Genomic DNA, 15,301 nt, shown 5'->3' with positions numbered 1-15,301 from the left:
CGAGGGAGAGCTTGGCCCACGTGGCCTGGAGGGTGCGCGGCATGGCGACGGAGGTGTAGAGGGCGCCGGAGAAGGAAGAGGGGGAGAGGACGGCGGACCGGGTGTGAGTTCTGCGAGGCTGGCGCCGTCTTTTATAGCTGGGGCGCGAGCGCGCGCCCATGGCCTTTTCGCGTGCGGGGGAACTTTCCCGTGCGTTCTCCCGCCCGCCATTGTTGTCCCGTCGAGGCCTGCCATGGCGCAACGCCGCCCAGCGAAAGACGAACCACGTGGCGGATTTTTGGGACCCAAACGGACAAGCGAACGCGGCCGCTGTCCGGGTGTCCGCGCGGCCATCCAAATGGCCTAAAACGTCCGTTTGGATCGCCGCGTTGGAGATGTCCTTAGAACCCTTTTACAACTGCCAAAAAAAAAAACGGCTTGACAGTTGACATGTGTGGTTTGGCATGCAATGCACATTTTTACTTGACAGAGTTGTGCGAGCACTTGCAAAGAAAACTTAATTATTGCATAACACTGAAAAAAAAGACACTGAAGTACTGAACCATGCTACTAGTTGGAACTGAACCGGTCAACAGAACAACCCACTGGCCACTGCAACTCCCTCCAAGGAAGCGGCGCTGCGGCGGCATGAGCTTGGAGGACATCATCGTTCCATCTCGTCGGCAAGGAGCTCGCCGCTCCGCCGGGGGCGACTAGCTCGCCGTTTGGGGCTGCATCGTGGGAGCTGGACGCGACACTCCGCCTCGGGGGTGACTGCCTGCGCGCGCTGCGTCCACCACGCCCATGTCCCGCCTCCACCGCCGCTTCTCCTCCTCCATCTCGCCGCGCGCACGCTCCTGGTCTCCCCACTCCGCCTTTGCCGCGGCCACGGAGCGCGTGCGCGCCGGGACGCTCACTTCGGAAGACGCACACCACCTGTTCGACCAATTGCTAGCGCGGCCAGCCCCGGTCCACGTGCGCTCTCTCAACGGCTTCCTCGCCGCCCTCGCCCGTGCGCCGGACTCCGCCACCTGCCGAGATGGCCCCGCCCTCGCCATCGCCCTCTTCAGCCATGTGTGCCGACAAGAATCCGGCCAGCGGATGGCGGCTCTCACAGTCCACACCTACGGCATCCTCATGGACTGCTGCTGCCGCGCACGCCTCCCGGAACTTGGGCTTGCCTTATTCGGTCGCCTTCTGAGGACGGGCCTCAAGACAAATGAGATCATCTGCAGCACCCTCCTCAAGTGCCTCTGTTGCGCAAAACGGACCAATGAGGCTGTCAACCTCTTGCTTCATTGGATGTCTGACCCTGGCGGTGTGACTAATGCCTTCTCATGCTCCATTGTTCTGAAGAGCTTATGTGACCATAGCAGGAGCCAGGAGGCGCTCGACCTGCTCCAGACGGTGGCAAAAAAAGGAGGCGCCTGCTCCCTCGATGTGGTGGCATATAGCACCATCATCCACGGCTTCTTTAAGGAAGGGCAAATTGGCAAGGCATGCGATCTATTCCATGAAATGGCGCAGCAAGGGGTTTTGCCTAATGTGGTCACTTATAACTCGATTATCGATGCGCTGTGCAAGGCCCGAGCGATGGACAAGGCAGAGTTGTTCCTTCGGCAGATGATTGGCAATGGTGTTCCGCCCGATAAAGTTACGTACACTAGCATGATCCATGGATATTCCACTCTGGGAAGTTGGAAGGAGGCAACTAAAACGTTCAGACAAATGACAAGCCAGGGCCTTATACCAGATGCTTTTACTTGGAATTCGTTCATGGCCTCCCTTTGCAAGCATGGAAGAAGCAGAGAAGCTGCAGAATTTTTTCATTCCATGACTGCCAAGGGCCACCACAAGCCAGATATCTTCTCATACTCTATTCTGCTTCACGGGTATGCCTCTGAAGGATGCTTTGCCGACATGATTAATCTCTTCAATTCTATGGAAAGCAATGGCATTGTACCTGACTACCATGTTCGCACCATATTAATTGATGCGTATGCTAAATGTGGAATGATGGATGAAGCTATGCTCATATTTACTGAAATGGCAGGACAAGGAGTGAGTCCGGATGTCTTCACCTTTTCAAGTGTAATTGCTGCATTTTGTAGAATGGGCAGGCTTGCTGATGCTATAGAAAAATTCAATCAGATGATTTCTATTGGAATACAACCGAATGCAGTTGTGTATCGCTCCCTAATTCAAGGTTTTTGTACACATGGGGATTTGGTGAAAGCCAAGGAGTTGGTTTATGAAATGATGAACAAAGGTATTCCTCGTCCTACCATTGCGTTCTTCAGTTCAATAATAAACAGTTTATGCAAAGAAGGAAGGGTTTCGGATGCATGGCCTATCTTTGACTTAGTTATACACTTCGGTGAGAGACCTGACGTCATTATATTTAATTCGCTGATTGATGGATATTGCTTAGTTGGCAAGATGGAGAAAGCAATGAGAGTGATTGATTCCATGGTATCAGTTGGCATTGAGCCTAATGATGTTTCATACAATACACTTGTTAATGGCTATTGCAGAACTGAAAGGATCGATGATGGGTTGATTCTATTCAGAGAAATGTTGCATAAGAGAGTTAAACCTACAACTGTTACATATAACATCATACTAGATGGGCTATTTCGTTCTGGGAGAACTGTTGCTGCAAAGAAAATGTTCCACGAGATGATAGAAAGTGGAACCACGGTGAAGATTTCCACATATAATATACTACTTGGAGGACTTTGTGGAAATAATTGCACCGATGAGGCAATCGTCCTGTTCCAAAAATTAGGTGCAATGCATGTGAAGTTCGATATTGCAATACTCAATATCATGATTAATGCAATGTACAAGGTTCAGAGAAAAGAAGAAGCTAACGAATTGTTTGCTGCTTTATCAGCTCGTGGCTTGGTACCTAATGCTTCCACATACGGAATAATGATAAGAAATCTTCTAAAAGAAGGATTGGTGGAAGAAGCTGAAAATATGTTTTCCTCAATGGAGAAGAGTGGTTGTGCTCCCAGCTCTCGTCTTATAAATGATATCATCAGAATGATGTTGGAAAAAGGTGAGATAGTCAAGGCAGGAAATTATATGTCTAAAGTTGATGGCAAAGGCATCTCACTTGAAGCTTCAACTATTTCTTTGCTGATGTCTCTCTTTTCAAAGAACGGGAAATATCAGGACAAAATAAAATCGCTCCCTGTAAAGTACCAATTTTTTGATGGAGTCAGCTGATGCACTGGATTCAGCAGATAAGTGTTGGCCTTGTCCGAAGATGGCTCTCAACGATGTGGGCAAGTGTCTATTCTGTGTGCTCACGAATATCGAGCTGGGTTATAGTGCCACCGTGGTGTTCTGGTCTGGTATGTTGCTACTAGGCATGCTAGCTGTGGGGCTAGCTCCTAATCTAATGCCATATCAACGCAGGGCCATTTGGTGCATGATGAGCTTGCTAATGGTGAACGCATTACTAATGCCAGGAGCATGTCATGGCGGATGTCATCTCTGAGTTTGTCGACTCTCGCTACATTATCAAGATATTTGAACCTCAGCATATCTGGTGCATGTTAGCTGAGGGTGATTATAGTGAAATCGATATGGTAGCTGATAGGAGCTCATAATGTTCTCGCTCTTTAAACCTTGAGTGATAGGATATTTTGTTGAATGTAGTTACCAAATACATGTACTGTTTAGATAAGACGAGTGGTCGGCAAGCAGGCGCGTGTAACCAGCAGCCAGGGTTCAAGGATTCACCCGACTTAATGACTATGGCAGGGAGGTGTCTTCCCCTCTGCTCCAGTTATCTTCTGGATAAGATCACTGTTTTTATCTTGTTAACTGAACCTGCGAGTTATCTCCAGATGAAGTTTCTGTGAAGAGAAATTGGCTGGGCGATCCATCTGCCCTTACATTTTCTGCATGGAACGGCTTGTGCTATGGTTATACTTCCAGCAGTCCTCGAAGAATAGAAGCCTGGTGAGTTGACACTGAAATTAATCGGTCAATATATATTCCATCAACTTTTGTGTACATTTGCATCCGTTATCAAAGAAATGAGGCTATAGCTGAATATATAAGGATTGTTTCAACTTCTTTGCAGAATCTTGTCATCCAGTGGGTTGATTAGTCAAATTGACGCTTCTTCTGGTGATCTAATGTTGCTCCAACATGTACGGTCTGTAGATATCCTATTAGACTTCCTCATAAGCGTGTTTCCACGGGGCTTCCACGGTTCCACCAACCACCATGGGACTAGTTTAAACATCTTTAAGTGCTTGATGTTAATTTTCATTTCCAGGGATCTGTCTCACCACAATCTGCCAGGATCATTACCTGATACTCTTAGTCAAGTGTCATCACATGGTCCTTCCTGATCTGACACCGTTTTTCAAATTGTGCAGCACAGAACCCTTAGTCTTTTATTTCTTTCACACAAGTATTTGCATGCAGTCATTTTTTTTTTCGAGGAATGACGGGGGGAAGAGATCCCCACCGCTTGTTGTTTATTACCCGAAACGACTAAGCAGTCAGTCCATCTTTACAAGGGAGTGAAGAGAAGTACATGGGGGAGGGAAGAAGAGCCGAGCACACACGAGGTGGTCAAGCAATGCACGTAAGGAGATAAGAACGAAGCATGTCACCTCCACTCTAAGACGCCAGCGCCAAATAGTGAGGTCATCGCAAGCATGCAGTCATTGGACTGGAGGATTTAGTTATTTCATTTTATTGAGTTCAGCTGTTGTACTCTGGTTAAGTAATCCTCTTTCATATACCATTCTGATACTGTTAACTTATTATTCATGTGAAGATCTTCTTTTCTTGCAAGCCGGCCATCGTCGTGATGATGCCGTGGCTTACCCAGCCGTCCTAAAATAGTACAGGAGAGGGCATATTTACATGTCGGTCCTTGGAATCAAAGAAACAGTATGTCTATCTGCGTGTCAGCAGTTTATTATGAACGTAAATAAATGCAATACAGTACTTGATAGAACACCAGGTTTTCTTTTACATTTACCTATAGAACAAATTCAGTGCAATCACAGGAGAATCATTTGAGGCTCTAGTGACCTTTCTTCCTACCACTGCGTGTGGCCGTTGAGAAAAAAGCGTATCCACTTCGTTGCTAGATTGTACCAACCAGTTGTTTCCTGTCCTAAGAGCATCTCCACTCGTCCCCCCGACGAGGCTCCCGGCGATCGTTTTTTCCATCCGGACGGCGTAATTCGGCCCAGTCGCGCCCCCGGTTCCTCGTTTTCGTCCGGATTTGGCCTTTCATCCGTCCGGGGAGCCCAGGCCATCCCCGGCCCCCCGGGGAGCGCTCGGGGACTCCGGATGAGAGAAAATCGCGGGAAACGTTCGGTGGCCCCGACCTGTCGGCGACAATGGCATGGGTTTCTACGGCAATACCCTCGTCTTCCCGATCTACGGCACTACCCTTGTCTTCCCGATCTACGGCAAGACCATCGTCGAACTAAAGATTTGAACTCTCAACATAGTCAAATTATATATAGTTCGACTAAACATAATTATATATAGTTCGAATAAACATAAAAATTACATATAAAAACTTAAAAACGAACTTAAACTACTACTTCTTCCTAGATGGCCCCGCCTCATCGTCGTGGCGGCGACGCTTCCGGCTCGTCACCTCCTCGTCGGAGGAAGGTGAGTCCTTCGCCTCTGCGTCCTCCTCCTCCTTCGCCTGCTCCTCGGCCTGCTCCTCGGCCGGCTCCTCGGCCGGCTCCTCGGGCTGCTCCTCGGCCGGCTCCACGGCCGGCTCCACGGCCTGCTCCACGGCCTGCTCCACGGCCTCTTCGTCCTCCTCCTCGTCGTCATCCCATTCGTCCTCGCTGGACGGCGGGGGGGAATCGTCGCTGCTGGACGATGCAGCTCGATCCCACCAATGGCGCCATCCTGGCGGCTTCCCCTCGCTGTCGGTGTCCGATGGCCAAGACCCGATCGCTCATGGTTGACAGAAGATGGTGAGGAGAGAATAGATGAATGGCGTCGGCCGTTCGAAACCGTATATGTAGTTCTCTCGACGAAGAGAGCGGCGGTTGCTCTTCCTCGGAGTTCATGCTCCATTACGGCGGTTGTCGCTTCGAGGCGACTTCGACCGTTCCCGACGAGGCGTTTGGGCTCTCCAGACCACTTCGCGGACCATTACGGCGGTTCAAAGCGACGAGGGCACTCCGACGGTTGCCCTTCCCGGCGACACACCGTCGCTATGCACGCGGTGGGTGCGCGTCCATGAGCTCGCGGCTGGAAAAATGGGCCTCCCCAGGCCAAAAACTACATCCATCCGGCGCTAAATTTCGCCGGATTTGGGCGTGGGGAGCCCAAACGAGTGGGGATGCTCTAACAACAACACAATCTCTCCTCTAACCCACACATTCCTTCACCGCCACATATGACGTGTGTGTGCTCCACAGTCGATGCAACCTATCACCAATGAACATGTGACCCTAGTGACCAAGGAAGCCAGTTGTCGGTGTCAAAGATTATCAGCAGCTCAAACCTTTCGAAATCAAACATTGATCAACATTTCTAGGAGCACAATTCTCCATCTCGAGCCACCGATCGTCTTCTACTCGGATCCCGGCCACTGCCGCGCTTTCTGTCTACCAAGCACTCACAGGTTCAGAACACACTTTCACACCCCAGAAAAGCACCTCAAGGAAAGCAGGCGTCTGCCGTCTGTGTGAACAGATTCGCCATTCTCATCAGGACTCCAAGAAAAAAACTTATAAAGCATGTGGTTACCGGCGCCACATACGTCATTAGAACAAACCACATACGCTTTTACCTGATTGGCCGCGGCATCCAGCTGATGAGCTTATCCTGCACAAAGGGAACACACAAATGAAGAGAAAAGGTGAGCAAAAGGCAGTGCATTATGCATATGATGCGCTTTTTATTCGCCACTGATCTTGGCAACACGACGACTAGCCAGGGCCCCTTCTTCTTCATCTTTTTTTACTTGCATGCAAAGTGACACTGGTGTCCTATGGCTATAAAGCATGCTGCTTCATGCATTCTGATGTAAGAAGAAAAAAAAGGCCAGCAGCTTCCTTATCCTTGCTAGCCCAGAAAGCCAGAATCTGGATGCCCAGCCTCCAAAAACAATTTCCTTCATGATTAAGCATCAGGGCAGGGGCTAAGGCATCCACACATCAAGAACGCCATAATTCTACTGCTTTTCGTTCACGAAGAATCAGTACCAAACAGGGAAATCAGCGAGACGTTTTATTCTTATTCCAGCAAAGAAGAAAACAGATGCTTCATTCTTTCCAATATATAATGACAGAAATTCGCAAGGGACTATCTCTATTGCCTCTGGTGTTATTAAATTGGTAGTATGTATAACCTGGCTGTGAAACGACAGTGCTTCATATACTGTAGTATAGAATGATACTTTAGAAAGGAAGGCATAAAATAGGCTGCCATGGCGGAAAACGCGGATTGAAATCATACACGTAAGGGCACAAGTCCATAAAGCTAAAGTATGAACCCAAAATAAAGGCACAAGAGGAGCCCCAGATTTCCAAAAACCATCACGGCATTATTAAAGATCGGCCTCCACAAAAGCAAAGCCAGCATTAGAATACACACAAGTACACCCATTGCAGGGAGACATGCACAGTCATCAGGGTGAAAAAGTAGAGTCCTCCCTCCAAGAGGAGAAGAAAGGCAGGCTGTGAACCAGGCCGCTCCAAGAAACATTACCACCTCAATCAGCAGAAAGAGAGAGTGAGACAAACCAAAATCAAGGGCAAGAAGAGCCAAGAACACCGTAGCCATATCATATAAACCAAAGGCCCAGCGGTGCACATCAGAACACAGAAGGAGCAGAAAGAACCGGAACAGCACCAAGATCAAGATGGACGGCATGTATTACCCTCAGCGTTTCAGCAACGTGATGATCGGCTACCTCAACCTGGCGACGCTACTGGCCTCCATCCCGGTCATCGGAGCAGGGCTCTGGCTGGCCAAGGGCTCAACGACGTCGTGCTCGTCGATGCTGCAGACCCCGCTACTCATCGTCGGCTTCATCGTCCTCCTCATCTCCCTCGCCGGCTTCGTGGGCGCCTGCTTCCACGTCGCCTGGGCGCTGTGGCTGTACCTCTTCGCCGTGATGATCCTCATCGGCATGCTGCTCGGGCTCACCATGTTCGGGTTCGCCGTCACGGCGGGAGGCGGCGGCACGCAGATGGCCGGCAGGCCGTACAGGGAGTACCACATCTCCGACTACTCCTCATGGCTCCAGAAGCATATCCAGGACATCAAGTACTGGAAGCCGGCGCTCGCCTGCGTTGTTGGGTCCAAGGCCTGTCCTAAGATCTCCAACTGGACTCCCATGGATTACCTCCAGCATGATCTCACGCCAATACAGGTTTGCAGCGTCAGCCACTGGTCCATTTTCTTCAGAATTTACTGCCCTCGTTGTTACTGCCACTGATTTCAGCACATATAGTGCAACAAAGTTGATAACCTGAACTGTACCCAGTTTAATTCTGTACAAAACACAACAGATTGTCAAAGAAGTGGAAACAAACAAACTAGGGGCTGCCTAGAATGGATAAAAGTTAGCGTGGTCACTGGTACTGAACTCAAAGTTGAACTAAATACCGGTGGATGCACTCATTTTGCACTCATTCTAAGCAGGGCCTTATAGCCTAAGAAGTATTGATATAGTTCATCACTTGCATCATTTTCTTCCATTAAATTTATTGCTAATGCCTAATTGGTCATGAAAAAATTGTAACTTACTGCTCCTGCGCTTCTGCTACTCCTAGTCCTAGCTCATGTTCTGTTACTATAATAACTACTCTAAATTACTTTACCCTGCAGTCTGGCTGCTGCAAGCCACCAACAGCGTGCACATACAGTGGTGGGATGCCAGTAGGAGCACAGGACGAGGACTGCTTCCAGTGGAACAATGCCCCGAACATCCTGTGCTACCAGTGCAACTCATGCAAGGCCGGCGTGATGGAGCAGGTGCGCCAGGACTGGCACAAGATCTCCGTGCTCAACGTCATCGTGCTCGTCTTCCTCATCTGCGTGTGTGCCTGCGGGTGTTGTGCCTTCAGAAACGCCCGCCGCTCCGTGTCCGAGTACCCATACGGGGTAAACCGCATGTCCAAGATCAGCCCACGCTGGGACTACTACTGGTACTTTCAGCCAATAAAAATAAAACAAAATTATGACTCTGTTTTTTCTTCACTTTTTGATTTCAGAGATGAAAACACATTGCCACATCTCATCACTAGAAGTAAACAATGGAGTTGTTTATTTAGGAAAAAGTGCATATTCAACAAAAAAGAGGATGTTTCTTTTATTTTGATGTTCACAACTGCATAATCATGCTTGACTGCTTCTTCATTAACGGCGTTCTTCATACAAAAGATAATCTGGTGATGACACAGCCAATTTTTATTTTATTAATACAGAATTTGAGTTTATTATCATTTATTTGCTGTGATTTTGTTAACACTTTTTTATGGTTTTCACTACAGGTGGCGATGGTTCCGCGATAGGAGAGAACAGATGTACTAGGCGCTATTGGTACTCAACCCATGTATAATATTTCCTTCCTGATAAATGGCTGGGAGCTGGACCAGTTCTTTGTAGCACTACGGTTTTCATATGTAAATTTCCGTTTAGTGTCCAATAATTAACTTAAGTACATATTTTAGTATGAGGACAAGATAGTGAAGTGGAAAGGGCACATGAGCATGCCTAATTTCTCCAGTATGGTAGCCAAAGCGTTTTGCATTTTGTAGTACATATTCTGGTTGGAGAATTCAAAAGAGAGGTGATTTCTTGTCTATGGAGGAAAATCCAGTCAGCTATATGACCATGTCAGCACATATTCTGTTGGTTTGTCTCCTATATTTTTCATGTTTTGGCCATGTTTACCTTGTGATATGATACTGGTGGGCCTCTAAACTGAAACTAAAACTAACACAAGCTCACCATCTTCAGCACCCATGGACCATGGTATTTTTATGTGATATGAGAACATTTTGGATACTGTTCAATAAATATTTCAAAAGGCACTTCTAATTCAGGGCAGAATAATAGAACGGTAAGACAAACAACTGATAAGAATGAAATAACTTTATCACAAGCAATATGCAGTGATCATATATGATTCACATTGGTCACAATAGAATATATTCCCATTGACCTTTTTCACATAAAAATTGATGCCGGATAGACGGTGCAGCAACTGCACCCGATAGGAATAATGCTATCCCAAATCTCATAAGGTTCCAAATGATTACTACGCTCCATGTATTCTAAATTTTAAGACAATCTGTCTCTTAGAAGCGAAAATCTAGTGTCCCATTTCAGCTACGACTGTCTAACAAGATGGTGACTAAACACAAATTCTGGAAGGTAACACAAGCAAAGGAAATGTCTGAAATGGACTCACCTCAAGTAACATCCAAGTGGGGAATTTTGAGCAGTAGTAGGCCTGGAGGAGACGTGTCGGTTATCGCCAGCCAAACTCTTGACCTCTATCCTCTCTGAAGCCCACTCCATCACAAATAATTGAAATTTAAGGGTCTTTTTCCAAAGTTCCAACTGGGATTCGACAACATATCACATAATTGAAACCAAAAGATAAAAGATATTTATAGGGCACTTCATATGGCCAATGTACTGCAGAGATGGTTAGCGCAGGTACTTAATCTAGGTGGCAACTATATATTATTGGGACATACTAGAAAAGGTCATCTGATTCACATTAGATTTCAAGTACAGCCGCAGCCTTTGTGCTAGCAAGGAACCTTCATCGATCCAGTTGAGAAGGTAAAAGTCTACGAAGGATGATCACTGTATATCTACTGCATTATTTGCAAGTCAGAACCACAATTGTCAGGCAGCTAAATCTGGAGAGCAAGAGCCTGGGTATTATGTATGGACAAGGAAATGTGTCATCAGGAAGAGCATGGCTTCAGCAAATTTCTTACAAAATATATATGTGCAGACTGGAAGCAATGGAATGCAAACTCCGATCTAATCTACTTCATATGTGCTTTTCCAGAACTGCAAACCTTATGCAGCGTTTTGCAGCGGAGCATGAATTACAGTTCCCAGATAGGAAGATGGGAATCAATTTAATAATCATTGGTAGTTCCAATCAAAAATCAATACAAAGAACTGTTCCAAAAGGTTGCAGGCATTGAACATTTCTGATCACCATCCGACAACCAAGATCATATGATTTATTGTCAATACATCACAGAACAGATACTCCATTACAAAGACAAAATTTGAGAAACAGTCTTTTCAAAACAAGAACCACCATTTCGGGATTTCTGTTCAAAAAAGTGGTACAGGTAGTGTTCCACCCAAAAGGATTGTGATATTCTTGATTGCATAGAACATATTTAGGCTATCTGGTAAAACAGGGATAAAACACAGCAGCAGAACGAGTTAGACTCCTTGCCGTTCCGGAGTGGTTCCTTAAGCCGTTGCAGCTTTCTTTTCTGCCTCTATCTGTTGTAGCTCTGCCAACCTCTCCACCCATGCCCGTTCTCTTGCCACTGCAGCCATCTTCCTCTCGGTCCTTTCTGCCTCCTTTCTCTTCACAGCAACAGAATACTGTGCTTTGCGCTTCCTCTTTTCCGCCTGCCAAAGCAAGATATATGGATGTCAGCACTTGGTTAGAAAGAAGGGAATGCCATGTAGCATTATTAGCCGTAACTATAATTAGAGTACTCAGGTCTTGGTAATTAGACAAACGGAAGAAGCATAAGTGACCATCATAAGTTCATAATCTAAGTTGTTAGAACTACATAGTAAGGAAGACAAAGTTTGGTTCCACAGAGGTAAATCTGCATGAGGCTATTACGGATTGACATAGTTGAAACTAACACTCTTGGAGTCTATGAAAAGAGCATAACCAAGCTGGAAAATAAAACCAAAATAATAAAATTTAAATTGGTGAGTTAGTACTTAGTAGACATGTAGATGTTGGTATTACCACAATAATTTTAAAATACCTACTCAAATAAGCTATGATTAGCTAGTGCCACTGCAACATGACATTTAGGGTTGTTCCGTGGCACAAAACGAACTAAACCTCCTCTCGATATTGTGTCTATCTACCTACTACGTTATTAGAATTCCATTGGCCTGTAAATTTGTTCCAATCCAGCACACAGATAGGCTTCGAAGATAACCTCACATAACCAATCATGCAATTAAACAAGTTTTTTACAGGGAACCGAACAAACACACAGACCATGATGAAGTCCTTGCGCTGCTTGATCCGCTTCTTCTCATTCCTCCCCTTCAGGCTGCCCTTATTGGGCTGGCTGGACGGGATAGGCTCCCCTGGCTTGCACATCACCCAGAAATGCGGACCTGTCGACCAACAGAAGCAGCATCAACAGCAGAAAATCGGCACAGCAGAGACGCAAAATTCAGATTATGGTCGTGGCGTCCTGACAGGTAGGAGATGCGGAATGGCAGAGATGAGATCACCGCACCTTTGGGGCGCAGGCTGGCCCTCTTCCGCCGGGACTCGAAACCCGGGCGCCGCTTGGGGAACCTGGTCTCCGTGAGCCCCTTGAAGAGACTGGCCCCCATTTCCGGCGCCCGCGCGACGGCCGCGGCGGCGGCGGCGGAGAACGGCCGGGGCCCGATCGGATCCAGGAGCGGAAGAGGGCGGAGAGGGCGTTGGGCAGGAGCCGGGGCGCGGCGGAGGAGAGACGCCGCGGGTGAGGCGAGCGGCGGGAGGGCTCGCCGGAGAGCTCGGAGCAGCGCCATGGGAGGGAATGTTCTAGAAGGTCGCTGCGCTGGGCTAGGGTTTTAGCCTAGGGGAGAAGACGAGGTGCTCTGAGAGCCGACTGGTGGAGACAAGAGTTGAAGGCGCCTCCGGTGATTACGTAAACAGAATGGGTATACGGCATCCTCCAGTATCTCGGCTCGACTCCCTTTTTTGATACTCCTAGTACTTAGAAAATGTTGCAGAAAATTTTGTTCGAAACACTGTTTGTACAAAGGACATTTGAACACTTAAATTCCTGGACACATCGAGAACTCGAAATTTTCTCGTGCGGTCCCACAGAATTTCTCTCCTAAAATTTCCGTGAAAAACCATTGCAGCATCCAGCGAACTACTCTATGAATTACTATGTTTCACTTTGTCTCCTACTACTAAAAGCATTTTATCCGTGTGCCTCAAGCATAATATCTATACTAACGAGTGTAAAAGAAAGGAGCGAGGTCTAACATAAACAATCTTGACCATTAATTATATATGTATTTATTGGTTATTCTAAATCTAAGGGCCGGGCATAAATCGCCATGTACTAACTACTGTCATTCAGTCATTCTCAATTGATCGATCCCTTCAATCAAAGCTTAATGAGACACTGATTTTCAGAATCAATACACTAGCCAATACGTAATAGCATGATCATTTCATGAATTATTAATAATAATGGATACTCTCGTGGTGTTTGACCTACACGAGTATTATGTTTGTAAGCAAAAAATTCTTATCTATTGATCTACCGGAGGACAAGTGACTTCACGTCACTGCCTACCAGTGAAGTCCTCTATAAAAGGAGCAAGGCTTCCTCAAGGAAAAAAGATGAATAGCTTGCTTCTCATTTTACTCTCATTCAGTCCCATTGTTGTGTGTATTTGTTGGTCATGCTTCTTTTTTTCCGATAAAGATTGGTCATGCTTCGACATACATGGAATTAGGATTTACATCGATGGGCATAGAAGGCACCAGGAATTGATGATTGAGTACAGCTATTATATCCTGCACTTCAGCTCTTGTTGTGCCGATGTGCCTCTTTCTCTTACTTTCTTTTCTTAGCTATTTTTCCTACGGAATGATGTTGAATGTGTGGTGCAAATCGCCTGCCTGGAGAGCATGAAACTACTCTGCTATATTTAGCAAGCATGTACATGTTGAATGTGATTGTTTGTCTTGGTATGGAAATTCAATATACCACCTGGGTTTGGAAGGAATTTTCTGCCCATGGATATTTGCGGAGAAAATGACAAAAAAACTACCACATTTTGGACGATCTTCTAGGAGAGCTACCACTTTAGAGTTTTTTACACATAAATACCACTTCGAGGGATATGGTCGTGACAAGAAGCACTAATTTTGCCTTAGACATTTTAATCCGTTTTCTGACCATACGGGCCCACCTATCAGGTACACGTGGCAACAAAAAACCTAACTACTGATTTAGTTTTACAAATAACCCCAAAAAAATTATTTTCATATCTCGCACAGCTCCTCATTAATTCCCGCACATAACAAAAACAAATAAAGGGAGTGGGGCAGGAGCGGGCGAGGCGGAGGAGAGACGCCGCAGGTGAGGCGAGAGGCGGGAGGGCTCGCCGGAGAGCTCGGAGGAGCGCCATGGGAGGGAATGTTCGAGAAATTCGTTGCTCTGGGCTAGGGTTTTAGCCTAGGGGAGAAGACGAGGTTCGCGTGCTTGCGCCCTTCTGCTCTGAGAGCCCCTGGTGGAGAGAAGAGTTGAAGGTGCCTCCGCTGATTACGTAAACCCGTTTGATTTTCGTGACTTGAAAAAATTACCCTTATCTTCATCTGAACCGCGGCTCGCTCCTCCTTGCAGAAAGAGGAGCAATGGCGCCGTCGATGTGCACTCCCCCATGCCCCGCCGCCCCTCCCGCTAGCCCACCGTGTTGCCTCCACTAACCTACGTCGTCGCCACTCCCCCATGCCCCGTCACTACTAGCCTCAAGCGGCCGCCTCTACCCGCTCACCCTCACACGCGTGGCTGCTTACTAACACCCGTCCACAACTGGCCGCCTGGTCCCCGAAGCTTTACTCCATCCTCATGCTCGCTGGTCTTGCCCATGGTGCAGACTCCCTGCTCCCAACCACAGCACCTTCGTCTTATGTGTGTGTGTAATGTAGCTCCTTTTCATGTGTTCCTTCTCCAAGTGTGTGTTGCGCCGCTTCGGGAACCTGGTCTCCGTGAGCCCCTTGAAGAGACTGGCCCCCATTTCCGGCCCCCGCGCGACGGCCGCGGCGGAGAACGGCCGGGGCCCGATCGGATCCAGGAGCGGAAGAGGGCGGAGAGGGCGTGGGGCAGGAGCCGGCGCGCGGCGGAGGAGAGACGCCGCAGGCGAGGCGAGCGGCGGGAGGGCTCGCCGGAGAGCTCGGAGCAGCGCCATGGGAGGGAATGTTCTAGAAGGTCGTTGCGCTGGGCTAGGGTTTTAGCCTAGGGGAGAAGACGAGGTGCTCTGAGAGCCGACTGGTGGAGAAAAGAGTTGAAGGCGCCTCCGCTGATTACGTAAACAGAATGGGTAT

At 47.6% G+C, this 15,301-nt stretch overlaps 3 protein-coding genes across 5 annotated transcripts; 2 read left to right on the top strand and 1 right to left on the bottom strand.

The window, feature by feature from the left end:
* Positions 1 to 765: 765 nt before the first annotated feature.
* Positions 766 to 3,535, top strand: LOC124646808 (protein Rf1, mitochondrial-like; the record flags this gene model as incomplete). Its single annotated transcript, XM_047186864.1, has 2 exons — positions 766 to 3,272; positions 3,406 to 3,535. A coding segment is annotated over one exon (2,448 nt), but the record flags the coding sequence as incomplete, so codon positions are not given.
* A 3,956-nt stretch (positions 3,536 to 7,491) lies between these two features.
* Positions 7,492 to 9,808, top strand: LOC124649437 (tetraspanin-6-like). 3 transcript variants are annotated; one of them, XR_006986636.1, is made up of 4 exons: positions 7,494 to 8,371; positions 8,830 to 9,105; positions 9,216 to 9,392; positions 9,495 to 9,808. XR_006986636.1 is itself a non-coding variant. In XM_047189076.1 (3 exons), the coding sequence occupies exons 1-3, from the start codon at positions 7,859 to 7,861 to the stop codon at positions 9,532 to 9,534; spliced, it is 873 nt and encodes a 290-aa protein (XP_047045032.1). In that variant the 5' UTR covers positions 7,492 to 7,858; the 3' UTR covers positions 9,535 to 9,808. The 3 variants fall into 3 exon arrangements, 2 of the variants coding, with proteins under 2 accessions (XP_047045032.1, XP_047045033.1); XM_047189076.1 differs by lacking the exon at positions 9,216 to 9,392 and having other exon boundaries at positions 7,492 to 8,371; positions 8,830 to 9,149; XM_047189077.1 differs by lacking the exon at positions 9,216 to 9,392 and having other exon boundaries at positions 7,493 to 8,371.
* A 1,341-nt stretch (positions 9,809 to 11,149) lies between these two features.
* LOC124708976 lies at positions 11,150 to 12,837 on the bottom strand. The gene is made up of 3 exons (XM_047240613.1): positions 12,483 to 12,837; positions 12,236 to 12,357; positions 11,150 to 11,619 (listed from the first exon to the last, which is right to left on the bottom strand). The coding sequence occupies exons 1-3, from the start codon at positions 12,760 to 12,762 to the stop codon at positions 11,455 to 11,457; spliced, it is 567 nt and encodes a 188-aa protein (XP_047096569.1). The 5' UTR covers positions 12,763 to 12,837; the 3' UTR covers positions 11,150 to 11,454.
* Between the last annotated feature and the right edge of the window lie 2,464 nt (positions 12,838 to 15,301).

The sequence above is a fragment of the Lolium rigidum genome, chromosome 4 (assembly GCF_022539505.1).
Source record: "Lolium rigidum isolate FL_2022 chromosome 4, APGP_CSIRO_Lrig_0.1, whole genome shotgun sequence".
Lineage (NCBI taxonomy): Eukaryota > Viridiplantae > Streptophyta > Magnoliopsida > Poales > Poaceae > Lolium > Lolium rigidum.
The sequence above is the reverse complement of the archived record's forward strand: the minus strand, read 5'-3'. Positions and strand labels throughout refer to the sequence as shown.